The sequence below is a fragment of the Polyodon spathula genome, chromosome 20, assembly GCF_017654505.1.
Source record: "Polyodon spathula isolate WHYD16114869_AA chromosome 20, ASM1765450v1, whole genome shotgun sequence".
Classification (NCBI taxonomy): domain Eukaryota; kingdom Metazoa; phylum Chordata; class Actinopteri; order Acipenseriformes; family Polyodontidae; genus Polyodon; species Polyodon spathula.
In genome coordinates, this window is record NC_054553.1 from 19,975,089 (window position 1) to 19,989,332 (window position 14,244).

The 14,244-nt window shown below is 41.0% G+C and overlaps 1 protein-coding gene across 4 annotated transcripts in view; it reads left to right on the top strand.

The window, feature by feature from the left end:
- The window catches only part of tmem94 (transmembrane protein 94), a 75,700-nt gene that overhangs the window by 39,442 nt on the left and 22,014 nt on the right, over positions 1 to 14,244 (top strand). For 3 of the 4 annotated variants that reach the window (XM_041219866.1, XM_041219865.1, XM_041219868.1), the window contains 9 exons: positions 1,296 to 1,400; positions 2,063 to 2,236; positions 2,353 to 2,571; positions 3,041 to 3,350; positions 8,901 to 9,074; positions 11,169 to 11,271; positions 12,076 to 12,293; positions 12,936 to 13,117; positions 13,575 to 13,707. In XM_041219866.1, the coding sequence (XP_041075800.1) occupies positions 1,296 to 1,400; positions 2,063 to 2,236; positions 2,353 to 2,571; positions 3,041 to 3,350; positions 8,901 to 9,074; positions 11,169 to 11,271; positions 12,076 to 12,293; positions 12,936 to 13,117; positions 13,575 to 13,707 (1,618 nt within the window). The remainder of the gene's footprint in view (positions 1 to 1,295; positions 1,401 to 2,062; positions 2,237 to 2,352; positions 2,572 to 3,040; positions 3,351 to 8,900; positions 9,075 to 11,168; positions 11,272 to 12,075; positions 12,294 to 12,935; positions 13,118 to 13,574; positions 13,708 to 14,244) is intronic. The other variant, XM_041219867.1, reaches the window with a different exon arrangement.

The window sequence follows — 14,244 nt, forward strand, 5'->3', positions numbered from 1 at the left end:
ACCTCAATCCAATTGAGAATCTGTGGTATGACTTAAACATTGCTGTACACCAGCGGAACCCGTCCAACTTGAAGGAGCTGGAGCAGTTTTGCCTTGAAGAATGGGCAAAAGTCCCAGTGACTAGATGTGCCAAGCTTATAGATACATACCCCAAGAGACTTGCAGCTGTAATTGCTGCAAAAGGTGGCTCTACAAAGGATTGACTTTGGGGGAGTGAATACTTATGCACGCTCAAGTTTTCAGTTTTTTTGTCTTATTTCTTGTTTGTTTCACAATAAAAAATATTTTGCATCTTCAAATTGGTAGGCATGTTGTGTAAATCAAATGATACAAACTCCCAAAAAATCCATTTTAATTCCAGGTTTTAAGGCAACAAAATAGGAAAAATGCCAAGGGGGGTCAATACTTTCGCAAGCCACTATATGATGTCAGGCTTGCTTTCTGAGCTGCTGGTATAAAGTGCATAATTACTTACAGATTTAAAGATTACTGTAGATCTACTTCAATATCACAATCTTACTGATTAGCATTTTTTATTAATCTGTTTATAATCACCTGATTGATTTATCCTTTGCATTCTTTGATTGAATTGATGTTTTTGGTCTGATTTTAAACATGTTTGTAAAGTTCTGTTGTAAGCACAAAATAGAATAACCTGTCATAGTGAATGTACCTATAATGTTTTGGTGGTTCTCCAGCAGTAAAGCCTGGTTCAAACCTCTGCAAGATTCAATAATGGATTTATTAGTGCAGACCCCAGAATCTGGACACCAAGATCCTTTATCTGTGTTTATTCTACATCTGTTTAATGTAAACAATAAGTAGTAAAGGTGTATGCCAAATAAGGGCAGTTGGTAAAGAAGCAGGTTCTGAATGACGGTGCAGTAACACACAGATACATTCAGAATGAGTTTCTGCTGATGTACCACCTTAAAAAAAAAAGAAAAAAACACCTGAATGTATTTCTTCTGTACAGTGGTAACCATGGACTTCGTAGCATCTTTTTTCCAGCCATTTAATGTTTTTCCATCTCAGTACAGTTGAATGGCATTAAGCTAATTAGGCTTAATCTAATTAAACTAATTAGAACCTCAGTTGAACACGAGCCCAATTTGAATATTCTACAAAATCCTGAAGAGGCCTCTCTAGGAATCCAGACTTTCACACTTCCAAAAGGCCTCTTTTCATAACATTCCCCTGTAGACTCCTATCGTTGCGCTTTTTGATGGCAGCTAATGACAGTTTTTTGGGCAAAATTCTGAAAGTAAAATTGAAAATGTATCATTGGTTGACAGGAGATGCTGCGTTGCATCTGGACACACTTCCTGTGCGTCTTGCAGGGGAGGTCCATGACGCTGTGCTACACGTCGAGTCTGCTGCACAGCCTGGGCTCAGTCACAGTGAGTAACTCTCTGAATACATTGAAAGTGCTTATTATGACCTCAACCCATCTAGATCGTGTTGGGGTTCATTTACATTTTTAGAAGCCGAAATCTTTTTGTGTTTGGGGTGAGGTTGTCTTTCAGATTACCCCATTGTGATGCAGAACATTCACTTAACCTGATCCCAATCTGAAGAAGATCATCCAAAGACAGAACCTAACTCAAGCAGTAAGCAGCAATGTCACTGTGCTCGTCGGTCTTCCAATTAAAGCTACAGTACCACATTAGCTGCACAGTACAATAACACATCAAATAGCAACCTAAATATTCTACTTTTGTTTAATTCTAACAAGTAATAACATTAATAAAATAACCTGAATAGTGCAACTGGTCCGGAATGGTGCTGCTGCAACAATACTGACAAGTACAAAACTAACTGGACATATTACCTCTGTCTTGAAAACCTTTCAATTATCAGGTTATTTTTAAGTTTCTTCTGTTGACCTTCAAGGCTATTGCTGTGATACAGTCAGGTCCCTCTGTTCTAGGTTCTTGCTGTATTGCAGTGACAGTCAGGGCCTTCTGTTATAGTTTCTTGTTGTATTGTTGTGATGCAGTCAGGTTCCTCTGTTCTAGGTTCTTGGTGTAGTGCTGTGACAGTCAGGTTCGTCATGTTGCAGGTGCTGTGCTGTGTGGATAAGCAGGGGATCTTATCGTGGCCCAACCCCAGTCCTGAGACGGTGCTGTTCTTCAGCGGAAAGGTGGAGTCGCCCCATGACAGCCAGGAGGACCTGAAAGACGACCTCTCCATGGGGTCCTTCTGCAGGACTGAGGGGGAGGAGGACCGAGACGAGGTGAGGGTGACTGCAATGATTTCAGCACAGTCGAATAGTTAATCTGTGACAAAGATACTGATCCAGTGAAATAAAACTAGCATTCAGAAATCTCTCTGTCTCTACTCTATATAAAGGCGCAAGAGGTGGATGCCCTGTTATGTGCTGCTCCCCCTGCCCTGGACTCTCTGTGCATGGAGAACGAGCAGCAGCACAGCGAGACCTCCCTTGACACTCCGCACTCCTCCGACACCCAGAGACAGAGCCGACAGACAGACAGCCGTCGAACCAAGCACCCCTCGGGGTCCAATGTGAGCTTCAGCCGGGACACTGAGGGCGGGGAGGACCCTTCACAGGTATAGCACAGGGAATGGGACACAGGTGGAGGAGGACCCCTCACAGGCAATGGGGCTTAGGTTGGCCAGGGTGTTCTCGGCTCACAGCACACCAGCAACCCCTGTAGTCTGGCCGGGCACCTGCAAGCTTGCTTGTAAGCTGCCCAGAGCTGCGTTGTCCTCTGACGTTGTAGATCCAAAGGGTGGCTGCATGGTGAGTCTGCAGTGTGAAAAGAAGCGGTCGGCTGACGGCACACGCTTCGGAAGACAACATGTGTTCGTCTTCGCCCTCCTGAGTCAGCGTGGGGGTGGTAGCAGTGAGCTGAGCCTAAAGAAAATTGGATATTCTAAATTGGGAGAAAATAATAAAAATAATTGGTGACCACTAAATAAAATATATATATATATTTTTTAACATTGGAACAAAATGAAATGCTTCGAGCAACGTTTGTATTGTGTTGTTATTGAAACATGTTTGACTGTGTTTCAGCTGTGCGGGGACAGCCTGGGCTGCGAGGCGGAGGATTACGTGTGTGATTACCACCTGGAGATGCTGAGCCTCTCCCAGGACCAGCAGAACCCTGTCAGCATCCAGTTCGACGAGTCCAACTGGCAGTACCACCTGACCTCACTGAAGCCGCTGGGGCTGAACATCCTGCTGAACCTGTGCAACGCCAGCGTGACCGAGCAGCTATGCCGCTTCTCTGACCATCTGTCCAACATCGCGCTGCAGGAGACGCACTGCTCCGTGCTGCCCGTCCATATCCCTTGGGGTCTCTGTGAGCTCGCCCGCCTCATAGGTGAGTCCTGTCTCCCCCATTCGTAAACACAGAACAATACACACCATATATCACACCCCATTCTCACACAGAGTAATACACGCTGTATACAGCACCCCATTCACAAACACTGAGTAATACACACTGTATATCACACCCCATTCACAAACACTGAGTAATACACACTGTATATCACACCCCATTCCCAAACACAGCGCCTGCCTTCAACATTGAGTAATACACACTGTATACTACACACCATTCACAAACAGACTCTGCCTTCAACATTGAGTAGTATACACTGTATACCACACCCCATTCACAAACACTGAGTAATACACACTGTATATCACACCCTATTTTACATTTTTAGTCTTTCCCTAAAGCATGATACTTGAAAATCCCAGGACCATAAGAGACCTTTCAGTAATTGCGTTCATAGATATTTAATGAATGTACTTACTTGTTTTTTTTTGTGATAATGTTTATTACATTAAACTGACTTCATAATCCACACAAATGTAAATATAGCACGTTGAAAATGTGTGCTGTGCTGATGGTTTGGAGAAGGCCTTTCTCTAAAAGCTGTGTGTGACGTCAGAAAGACAGCAGCCAAGAGCAGCCGGCGCAGCAAGCTCTGGGTAACAGAACGCAGCAATTGAAACGTGTATTCTGTGTCGTTGACAGTTTCCTTCAAAATACAGTATCAGATCACAAATAGATCTTCCTCGGGACACTTTGCTAAGGCTGCAAGTACCATCACTTGATTTAGAAGAAGCTTGTTTGCAGTTGAAAAAATGTGTTAACCGGTGTATGAAGGAATTGAGGTTTAGAATAAAAGAAACGGTATTAATACCGTAATGTACCTAAACCGCGGCAAACTGAAAAACCGTTATACCGACCCGTCCCTATTCTCCAGAGTTTATACAATAGGCTGTATAGCATGGTAGCTCCCTCTAGAAGTTGGTATATATTTTAAAATAGTAACATTAACTATCTCTACTTACTTTACTATAAAATACCTGTCTATTCCTTTTGTGCCACCAGTTGAAAGGGAGCTACACCTGTGCTTCGCAGAGCCAGTTTTGTGGCTGTCGTACACAAAAACACAATGACAGGTTTTACAAGCAACAAATCCAGTCACATGTTCATTATTTTCATTCTCTATGATTCTAAAAGAATTCCTCAATTCTTATTTACCTCTCAAACTATTATCCACTACATGATATAAACTCTGGGCTATCTCTTGTTTCACCTCATCCACAAACATTTTTAATATCACCAAACATACGTGATAAAAGGATCCTGAGACATAAAACAAGCGGCAAAACAAACTGAGAACACTGCTTTGTCAGCTGACTCCTCCCTAATCACCTCCTACTTTGGAGCAGGAAATATTGTAAAAAAAAAAAAACGTTGTATAAATCGACTAATACAGTGGTGTGACATTTACACCACTGTGTTTTAATGATAAACTGGTAATGCGTCAGTGGAATTGTTACAGTCACAATTGAACAAACGTTCAGTCAACAACACAATAAAGAAATGCAAAAACATCTCTAATTAAACATTTAAAACATAAGAACTATTTAATACCCACAACACAGACGTTTTATTAAAGACTGCTCAATGAGATAAAAACAGGATGTTAAACTTAAATACTATACTAAATTATAAGTTTTGTGGTTACTCCCTTGCTATTTTTTTCTCTCGTATAAGCCTCGTGCAGCTGTATTCTCTTTTCATGCAAAGCATGCTTTTTTGGATGGATGCAACACAAGTGTTTTTTCCAAACAAAATAGATAAATACATTTTTTTAACTAATGTATAAATTAAGAAACACAAGATAGCCAGTTTGACACAATTTCCTCACATGTCACATTTCACTTCACGCTGAAGTTTTTAGTTTTTTCCAGCTCCACTGTACTGGATTTACTTGCAGTTGAAACAAGGACAGGTCAGCTCAACAATGCCTGAAACTGAACAGTTGGAATTTCTGTCAGTCAACCCACCGTAACTTTTGGTTATGGTCATATTTATAGATCATGGAGAATATATATTTCATTACAGTATTCCAAAAGTGTAGATTAATTCAAAAAGAAAATTAATTAAAAATAAAAACTGAAATAGCTTGGTTGGATAAGTGTCCACCCCCCTTGTAATAGCAATCCTAAATTCGCTTAGGTGTAACCAATCGCCTTCAAAATAACGCACCAAGTTGTGTGGCCTCCACCTGTGTTAAATTGTAGTGATTCACATGATTTCAGGATAAATTCGGCTGTTCCTGTAGGTTCCCTCTGCTGTGTAGTGCATTTCAAAGCAAAGACTCAACCATGAGCACCAAGGCGCTTTCAAAAGAACTCCGGGACAAAGTTGTTGAAAGGCACAGAGCAGGGGAAGGGTATAAAAAAATATCAAAGGTCTTGAATTTCCCTTGGAGCAAGGTCAAGACGATTATTAAGAAGGGGAAGGTGTGTGGAACCACCAAGACCCTGCCTAGATCAGACTGTCCCTCCAGACTGGATGATCGAGCAAGAAGGAGAGAGAGGCTACCAAGAGGCCAATGGCTTTTATGACCAAGACTGGTCAAAGTGTGCATGTGACAACAATATCCCAAGCACTCCACAAATCTGGCCTGTATGGTAGGGTGGCAAGAAGGAAGCCATTACTAAAGAAAGCCCACCTTGAATCCCGTTTTTTGAAGTATGCAAAAAAACACTCGGGAGATTCTGTAGCTATGTGGCAAAAAGTACAGAGAAGTCCTTGAGGAAAACCTGCTGCCCTCTGCAAGAAAGCTGAAACTGGGACATAGGTTCACCTTTCAACATGACAACGACCCAAATCACACAGCCAAAGCTACACTGGAGTGGCTAAGGAGCAAAAAGGAAAATGTCCTTGAGTGGCCCAGTCAGAGTCCCGAACTAAATCCAATCAAAAAGTTGCGGCATGAGTTGAAGATTGCTATCCATCAATGCTCCCCAAGGAATTTGACAGAGCTTGAATAGTTTTGTAAAGAAGGGTCAAATATTGCCAAATCTAAGTATGCAAAGTTGGTAGAGACCTATCCCAACAGACTCACAGCTGTAATTGCTGCCAAAGGTGCTTCCAGGAAGTATTAACTTAGGAGACTTAATCATTAACTCAGGGGGATGGAGACTTAATCAATTATAATCTTTCATTTCTATATTTTTAATATGTAATTTTCTTTCTCAATAAAACCTTTTTCCCCCTTAACAGTGTGGAGTATGGTGTATAGATAAGTGGGAAAAAAGTCCTCATTTAAATGCATGAAACTCTGAGGCACTGACACAACAAAATGTGAAAAAAAGTACAAGGGGGTGTAGACTTTCTATAGGCACTGTGTGTAAATGTTGTATATATATTGTGTATATTGTAGCGGTTTGAGCTGGACCACCCTGCTTGGAACCCACAGCATGCAAAGTGCTACAATATATATAGATCATTTTAAACAACACAATCGCACAACTTCCCGGTAAAAAAGAAAAAAAAATCATGCTATATGGCATGCCATTTTAGTGGTTATACAGTTTTTAAGTTCAGGATTAATTCATCTATGTTATCCTGCTCTGAAGCATGTTTATTTAATAATGATATGTTACCATGGATTCAAGCCTAAGTTATTATTATCTCGTTTTGTGCAACACAATGAGCCTGACTTTCAAAATTACACTTGGGAGTTATCAGGATAACTCGTAGTTTCAAACACTTTGCAACACTTTGTGCAACATGCAAATAACGGAATGTGGTGTTTGTAAACATTCTTTTGTCGCTAGATTTGGTTATGTTAATGTGACAAAGAGCTAATTTAGCTACCGTAAATGAAATCTAGTGACTTTGTTTCAAACAGAATGTACTTATCTAAAACAGAATACTCAAATAAAGAGAACTCCGTACAACTCCCTGCTGTTTCTGTTGGTTATAACAACTGTCAATTTGCAGCTAATGACCTAGATCCCTCCTACCTGCCAACTCCCTGCTGTTGTTCCTATAGGTTTAGTGACTGTTATTTAGCAGTTAATGCATAGGCTTTACCTACCTAGACATTTTAAGGCGGGTCTAGTGACTTTCACCCAATAGGAGTTGGCAACACGGCTAAGTAATAAACCTGCTGCCAAACCTGAGGCAACAGCTGAGTTATTGAGAGCCGAGTAAAATTAATGGTTGTACATTAATAATACTGCTGTCATATAATGATAATAATATGGGCTACAATGGAGAAATTGGGAGCTTCGGTTGAAAAAAAAGAAAGCTGCACAGCTGGGTTAAAATTAGGTGTTGTGGAATTTGTTGAAAAGAATGACAGTAACCATGCTGAAAGAGAATTTGGTATAAATGAAAAAAACAGTACGTGATTGGAGGTGAAACAAAGACCAACTAAAAACTATGGCAAAAAGGGGGGGGGGGGGGTGACGGATCAAGATTTAGACCTAGCTAGACATGAAAAGAAAATACTGTCTGCCTTTGCTTCTTTTGTGGAGATAAAAAAAAATAAAACAAAGAAATAGTCTGGGTACACCACAGACAAAAAAAAAGATATTTAACAGTGAATGTTTATATGTGATCTGGTTTAACATGTAAATTATTCAAAAAGAATACATCTACACATTTCTTTGTAAATACTGAGCAAATTAGTTTTAATATACTTTTTTTTGATTTTCAGTTTTAATAAAATCTTCAATTAGTATATGACTGATTATCATTATTATTATTGGTCAACATTATTAAAACATAGAACTGTCATTTTATTGAAATACGAAACCAGTGTGTGGTGCTCCATGTCACTTTTGACTAAAATTAAGGTGAAATAGAGAGAGATACACTATCAATTTCAAATTATTCCACTATTTTTATACCTTGTGGCGTGTTTCTTTTTATTGTCTTTATAACCAAATATTCTCTTACCTCACTACAGAAAATTCTCACAAACCCCTTTTTACAAAGATTTAACCCTTTCAGCCTTATCTTAGCGTTGTATGTTATCATGTGCCGTTGGAAATTCACAGGTCCCAGTAGAGGTGGTGTATAAATATATGTTGTCCTGTTCTCACGTATACTCAATAAAGGAGTATACCTTCACTTCTTCAATTATTCAGGACTGTAAGGGTTACAACTTCACTTTAGTAAAAGCATGGTAAAGCAAAGGTAAACATTTGCACAGAGAGGTATGGTAAAGCATATTAAAGCAAACCATGGTAAACTATGGCAAATGCATAGTATAGCCATGGTAAACTATGGCAAATGCATAGTATAGCCATGGTAAATCTGTAAAACTACCATGGAAATGTACCTTTTATGAAGGCGTGTATTGGTTGCAGTGTGTGCCCCTACCCATTATTGTGTATTAGTGCTTCTTTTTATTTAGATATCTGACTTACTCACCAAAAATGAGTGCATTAGTGAAGGGAAGCTTTTACAGTAAAATATAATACTTGTGCAATCTACTGTCAGCAGGGACTAACAGTGAATTATGGAGTTGTGAAGATGGAGGGAGCCTTGTATTTAGCCTTCCTGGGTGTCCTGTGTTTTAAATGTCCCCTCCTGTTCTTTCAGGATTCACCCCGGGAGCGAAGGAGCTGTTCAAACAGGAGAACCACCTGACCCTGTACCAGCTTCCCTCCGCTGAGCTGGACAAGGAGATTGTGCCCCGGAGACTGCTCCCCGTCAACAAGAGGCAGCCACCGCTGAGCCACCTCATCAGCCTCTTTGTCAGAGACACCACAAGCAGTGAGTCTGTGTCTGCATGACTCACAGTCTGAGTCAGTGTCTTTTGTATTAAAATTCAAATGGGGACATTCACAAAACCTTTTGTTCCAAGCTGCTGTTAGCACCATTTCTTCCTGAAAGAAAAAGTGGCATGGCCGTGTAATGTGCATGGCGTCAAACAATGAGGAGTTAGGAAGGCAAAACCGTTCAGGGACTGTTTTCATCGCACTGCAGCGACCCTAGTGGCCAGGCACCATGTGCTTGTCTTCCACTCGAGGGCCTGGGTGTAAAGTGGAAATTGGCTTGGTTGCAGGATCGGAGGAAGCTCGCTGACTTCAGTGGGTGTTGGCATTCAGAAATAATGGTGCTAATGACACTTTAGAGTGGATTTCCCTCCGTGCATTTCTCTTTACCAAGTAAATGATTGTTGGTTACTGTCACAAAGACAGCTGTAGTGGGTAGACGTCAGACCAGAACCAGGAACCAACACAGAACAGTCAGAGAGACGTGGAGTTTTGCTCGCGCTCAGCATTTGACGACTGAACAAACAGAAAATAAAAGATTGCAAGACAAACAAAACACAGGACACGTCACTTTAGCCAAAATAAATAAATATACAAACAAAACGGACTATATAGACAAACACGGTGAGCTGATATTATGATTTACTTTACGTTTTATTTTCTTCTCTCCACACCCGTTCTTCACTCACAACCCCAAGTGAGTGAAAACATGCTGCTTTTACAACAGAGACTCGATTGCTAATCAGTCATTCAATTCTCTTTGCTCACATATTATTACATTTTACCTGCACGTGAAGTGCTGTGCAATCCTCTTGCCTAAATACAAATATACATTTTAAATCACTTGTGTTCATAACCCATATTACATCTCGTGTACCAATGACTGTACACCAACATTAACACACTATACGCAACATACAACACAGAAATACACACAGAGGCGGGGCAACATTGCCACAGTTACCCAAAGTTTAATATCTGTTATTGTATACAGTATAGTATTACAAAACTGTCAGCCCTGTCTTGCATTATATTTAAACACTGTAAAGTATCAACCCTGTTTGGGCTTTGACATCTTGTCATATTCTCTGCACCTGCATCTCATAGCCTTCAGGAATAAAGCTCATTTGCCTGTAATAGTTGCTAACAAAAATTCATAAAGGTGTATTTTTGAAAGAAACCTATGCTTTAGAAAATATGTATTTCCAATGTAACCCTTTGAATAGTGAGTTCTAAAATGCACTGCCGGTCCTACGGGAGTGAGTTTTTTTTTTTTCTGTCTCCTACATGTGCTTGATTATTATGAGTACAGCGTACAAACCAGCTGGAAGCTATATGTTTGTATGTAATGAATACTGACGAAATACAGACAAATTGTTTTTACCGTAAATAAATAAAACAAATATATATATATATACATTTTCATTTAGTCATAGGGAAAGGTTTTTACAAAAAAATAACATGTAGGCAATAAACAACGGGGTGGAACAACCACAACAACATGTCCTAACAAAAAAAGGGAGAGAGAGGGATATGAATAAATCATATCCAGGTGGGGGTGAGGGAGTGAAAGTGTCTAATGCTTCAGCGTAATGGGATATTCCTTGAAGCATGGAGCAACGCACAGAGCTTGGTGCCACCTCTGCACCTATGTCTTCACTGACATACTCTCTGACATCCGATTTAGAGGAAGGATTGTATGTTTTTGAATTTAAATCGGAATCTGAATTCAATATTATTACTAACACTTCTTTCTCACTGAACAATTTTCGCCGGTTTACAAACACTGTTGACTTTTTTGTGACTAGGATAATTATATGTAATTCAGTCAATATGTAGCAGAGGGCGCAAGAGACCAATATAAGGTGTTACAGAAACCTAGTGTTACAATATTATGAGATTGGGGATTTTGTAGGCTCAATAATTCAAGTTTAAAGTTGTAGAACGTACCAATACGTTTGTATTCCTTGGGGACCAGAGCGCAGAAAGATGGGAGGCCAGTTTGACTGTAGCTGTCGGTGAAAGCAGAGGCTCTTCCTCCTGTGTTGGTGTGCTCTGTAATATCCCCTATCCATCGGTGTTTCCTGTCCAGATAACGTGCAGATGTTGTCTCACGGCACCGCAGACCTGATCCTGGAGGCCTGCACTGACTTCTGGGATGGAGCAGATATCTACCCACTCTCCGGCTCTGACAGGTGGGTGTCACACATGCAGGGGGGCGTGTCCTAGGACCAGGAAACCAACAGGATACCATTCCACTGTCAGAGCAAAGGAAAGAGGAGACCAGTGGGCCTGGCTAGAACTCAAACCCACTGCCTTAAGACATGTGGAATTAGATCACAGTTTAGTATTAAACAGACCTAGATCCCACTCTATTAAAGCTGAACGGGCCTGGAACAGTCTTTTAGTGATCTGATTCATCTTCCAATTTTCCTTCCCTAGAATCCAGTGCTGTTCAGTCCAGAGTGCCTGGTGCGGCTGTTTGTACTGAACCGTGTTAGGTTGTTGTATCGTAATTTCAAACCCAGGCCTTAAGAGGCGAACCACTTACTGCTGCACCACTTACCCCCAACTTCTGACACTAACAGCCCTTATGCTACTTAACAAAGGGACCGCATTATTTTATCAAACTATTATTTTATAAAATTATACTTGTATTGTTACAGGAAGAAGTTGTACCTTCACTGAATAGCATGTATTTAGATTGTTAAACTAACTTAGAAAGGTGTTAATATTGCAATACACAGTAGGATTGACTGTGAAATATTGGAAGAGCAAACAGTTTTTCATGTTACAATATTGTAAACCGAAAAAAAAAAAAACACCACCACGTGCACACACAACTGAAACAGAATAAAACATCTCATTATGTTCCTGAGAAGTAAAATAGCGTAAGTGTGATTATTTGAGTGGAGCCCACATAGGCAGGCAAGTACAACCTGGTTGTTTCCTGCAGCTGGTTTTCTAGACTGAATTCACTCGTGTTGTTGCTGTTACAGGAAGAAGGTTCTGGATTTCTACCATCGGGCCTGTCTCTCTGGCTACTGCTCTGCGTTTGCATACAAGCCCATGCAGTGCACGCTGTCCCCGCTGCTCAATGGGAAGTGCGTGGAACTGGCCCAGGTGCCTGGACAGAATGCCATCTTCACCTCATTCGAGCTGCCCGGGACCACGCCCGTCAAGCACAGCAGCCGCCGCAACAGCTGGAGCTCCGACGGTACACATAGCCGGGGAGCTTTCACTGACAACGCAGGGTAGTCCGTCCAGCAGGACAAGCACAAGCTGTGAAATGAATTCAGAAGCAATGCCATGGCTGAGGGGTCCACACTATTCTGCTTTGGGGCCACTTGTGACTTCTGTAGATCTGGTGTGATGTATACATTATGGGTGTAAGATTCTGTTTCCTGTCTACAAAAAATACTTTACCTGTGCTGTGTCCATCATGTTCTGTATCACAACAATATATTTTCAAACGGAATCTAGGATGCTAGTAAGAGAAATTCTCTCAAAAGTTAAGAAATTTAAAATGAATAGTAGATTAAGGCTTTACCTAAAGTTTAGCTTTTGTGGCCCTCCAATTGGTAGAGTAATCTTAAAGGCTACTCGCCATGCTGGGGCATTCTTCAGTGCTGGGGTCTGTCCTGACTGTGGCTCAGTGAGGTGATGGCTTTGTCCTGACTGAGTCTGTGAGGGGCTGGGTCTGTCCTGACTGGCTCAGTGAGGGTATCTCTGTGGTGCTGAGGTCTGTCCTGATTGTGTGTCTCTGTGAGGTGCTGGGTCTGTCCAGACTGGCTCAGTGAGGCAGTGTATCTGTGCTAGGTCTGTCCTATGGGTACTGACTAAGTGGCTCTGTTTGCAGAGGGGATCGGCGAGGTAATGGAGAAGGAAGACTGTGTGCAGGCGCTCAGTGGGCAGATCTTCATGGGTATGGTGTCCTCGCAGTACCAGGCGCGTCTCGACATTGTGCGGCTAATTGACGCACTCATCACGGCCTGCATCCGCTTCGTCTACTTCTCTATGGAGGATGAGCTCAGGAGCAAGGTACCAAGCAAGAAATGCAAAGTGTTGCTCTGTCCACTGAATCTCACAGATATAAAATAGTCCCAGAACGCTTCCTGTGCGGTCTCATGTTCTAAGGTTTAAAAGAAACATTCATCAACATTTTTTGTAAACTCATAAAATGTCAGCTGTAAAATCAACAGCTACATTTAAAAACTGGAGAGGTGTTTCTCAAGCAAAATTGCTAAAAATTCAAAATATAGATAAACACTAATCTTACTAATTAAGAAAATTAAATAAACTTGCATTGTGCGCTACGTAGCGCACAGTGTTAACCACGTAATATGAAAAAACTACTCTGTTAATTATAAACGTTGAATGCTTCGGGTAGAGTAAGGTTCACAAACAAATGTCTAGGTTATTTCTTCATCTTTTAGAGAGTTCATTATTAAGATTTCTGGATTTTCTGGCATTTAGTTGTTGTCTTTTCCCTCTGTAGGTATTTGCAGAGAAGATGGGGCTGGAGACTGGCTGGAACTGCCACATCTCCCTCACACCCAACAGTGATGGCTCGGATATTCTCCCGCCCAGCCCCAGCCAGGCAGGCTCTCTGCAAGAACACCTGCTGCAAGGTAAGCGCGATGCGGGGGCCCGGCCAGCTGCAGAGGGGGGCCACTTAGCGTCTTTACACAAAGATTTTCAAATTCGTTCTCCTCCACCTTATTAGCATCTCTGGTCGTTCTTTCATTCTGTGGAGAATATTTGCGTCCTTGTTTGTTGTATTTAGTGTTCCGCATTTGCAGTTTTTATTCAGAATTTTACCCAAAAATTACAGGTTTTTTTAAATTTTTTATATAACTGAACCTCGGTTTTCACTGATTTATACCTGACTTGCGTCTACTAGTCAATATTTACCTGGAACGATTTTCTAAGAAATACGCAATATTTTGATTAAAATGCTGTTTTATTTAGACTCTGACATTGTAAAAAGCAGTCCTACATTACATCCTAGGAAACAGCAGATGTTTAGACATCAGAGGATCAAATAACATTCAAAACGTGGTTCTCTGTCACTTCATAAACACATTGTCACCTGATTGTTGGCCAATCAAAGTCTGATTATTGTGGCAATTGCTGGTCATAGTAACTACTAACTTGATCAAAAACTA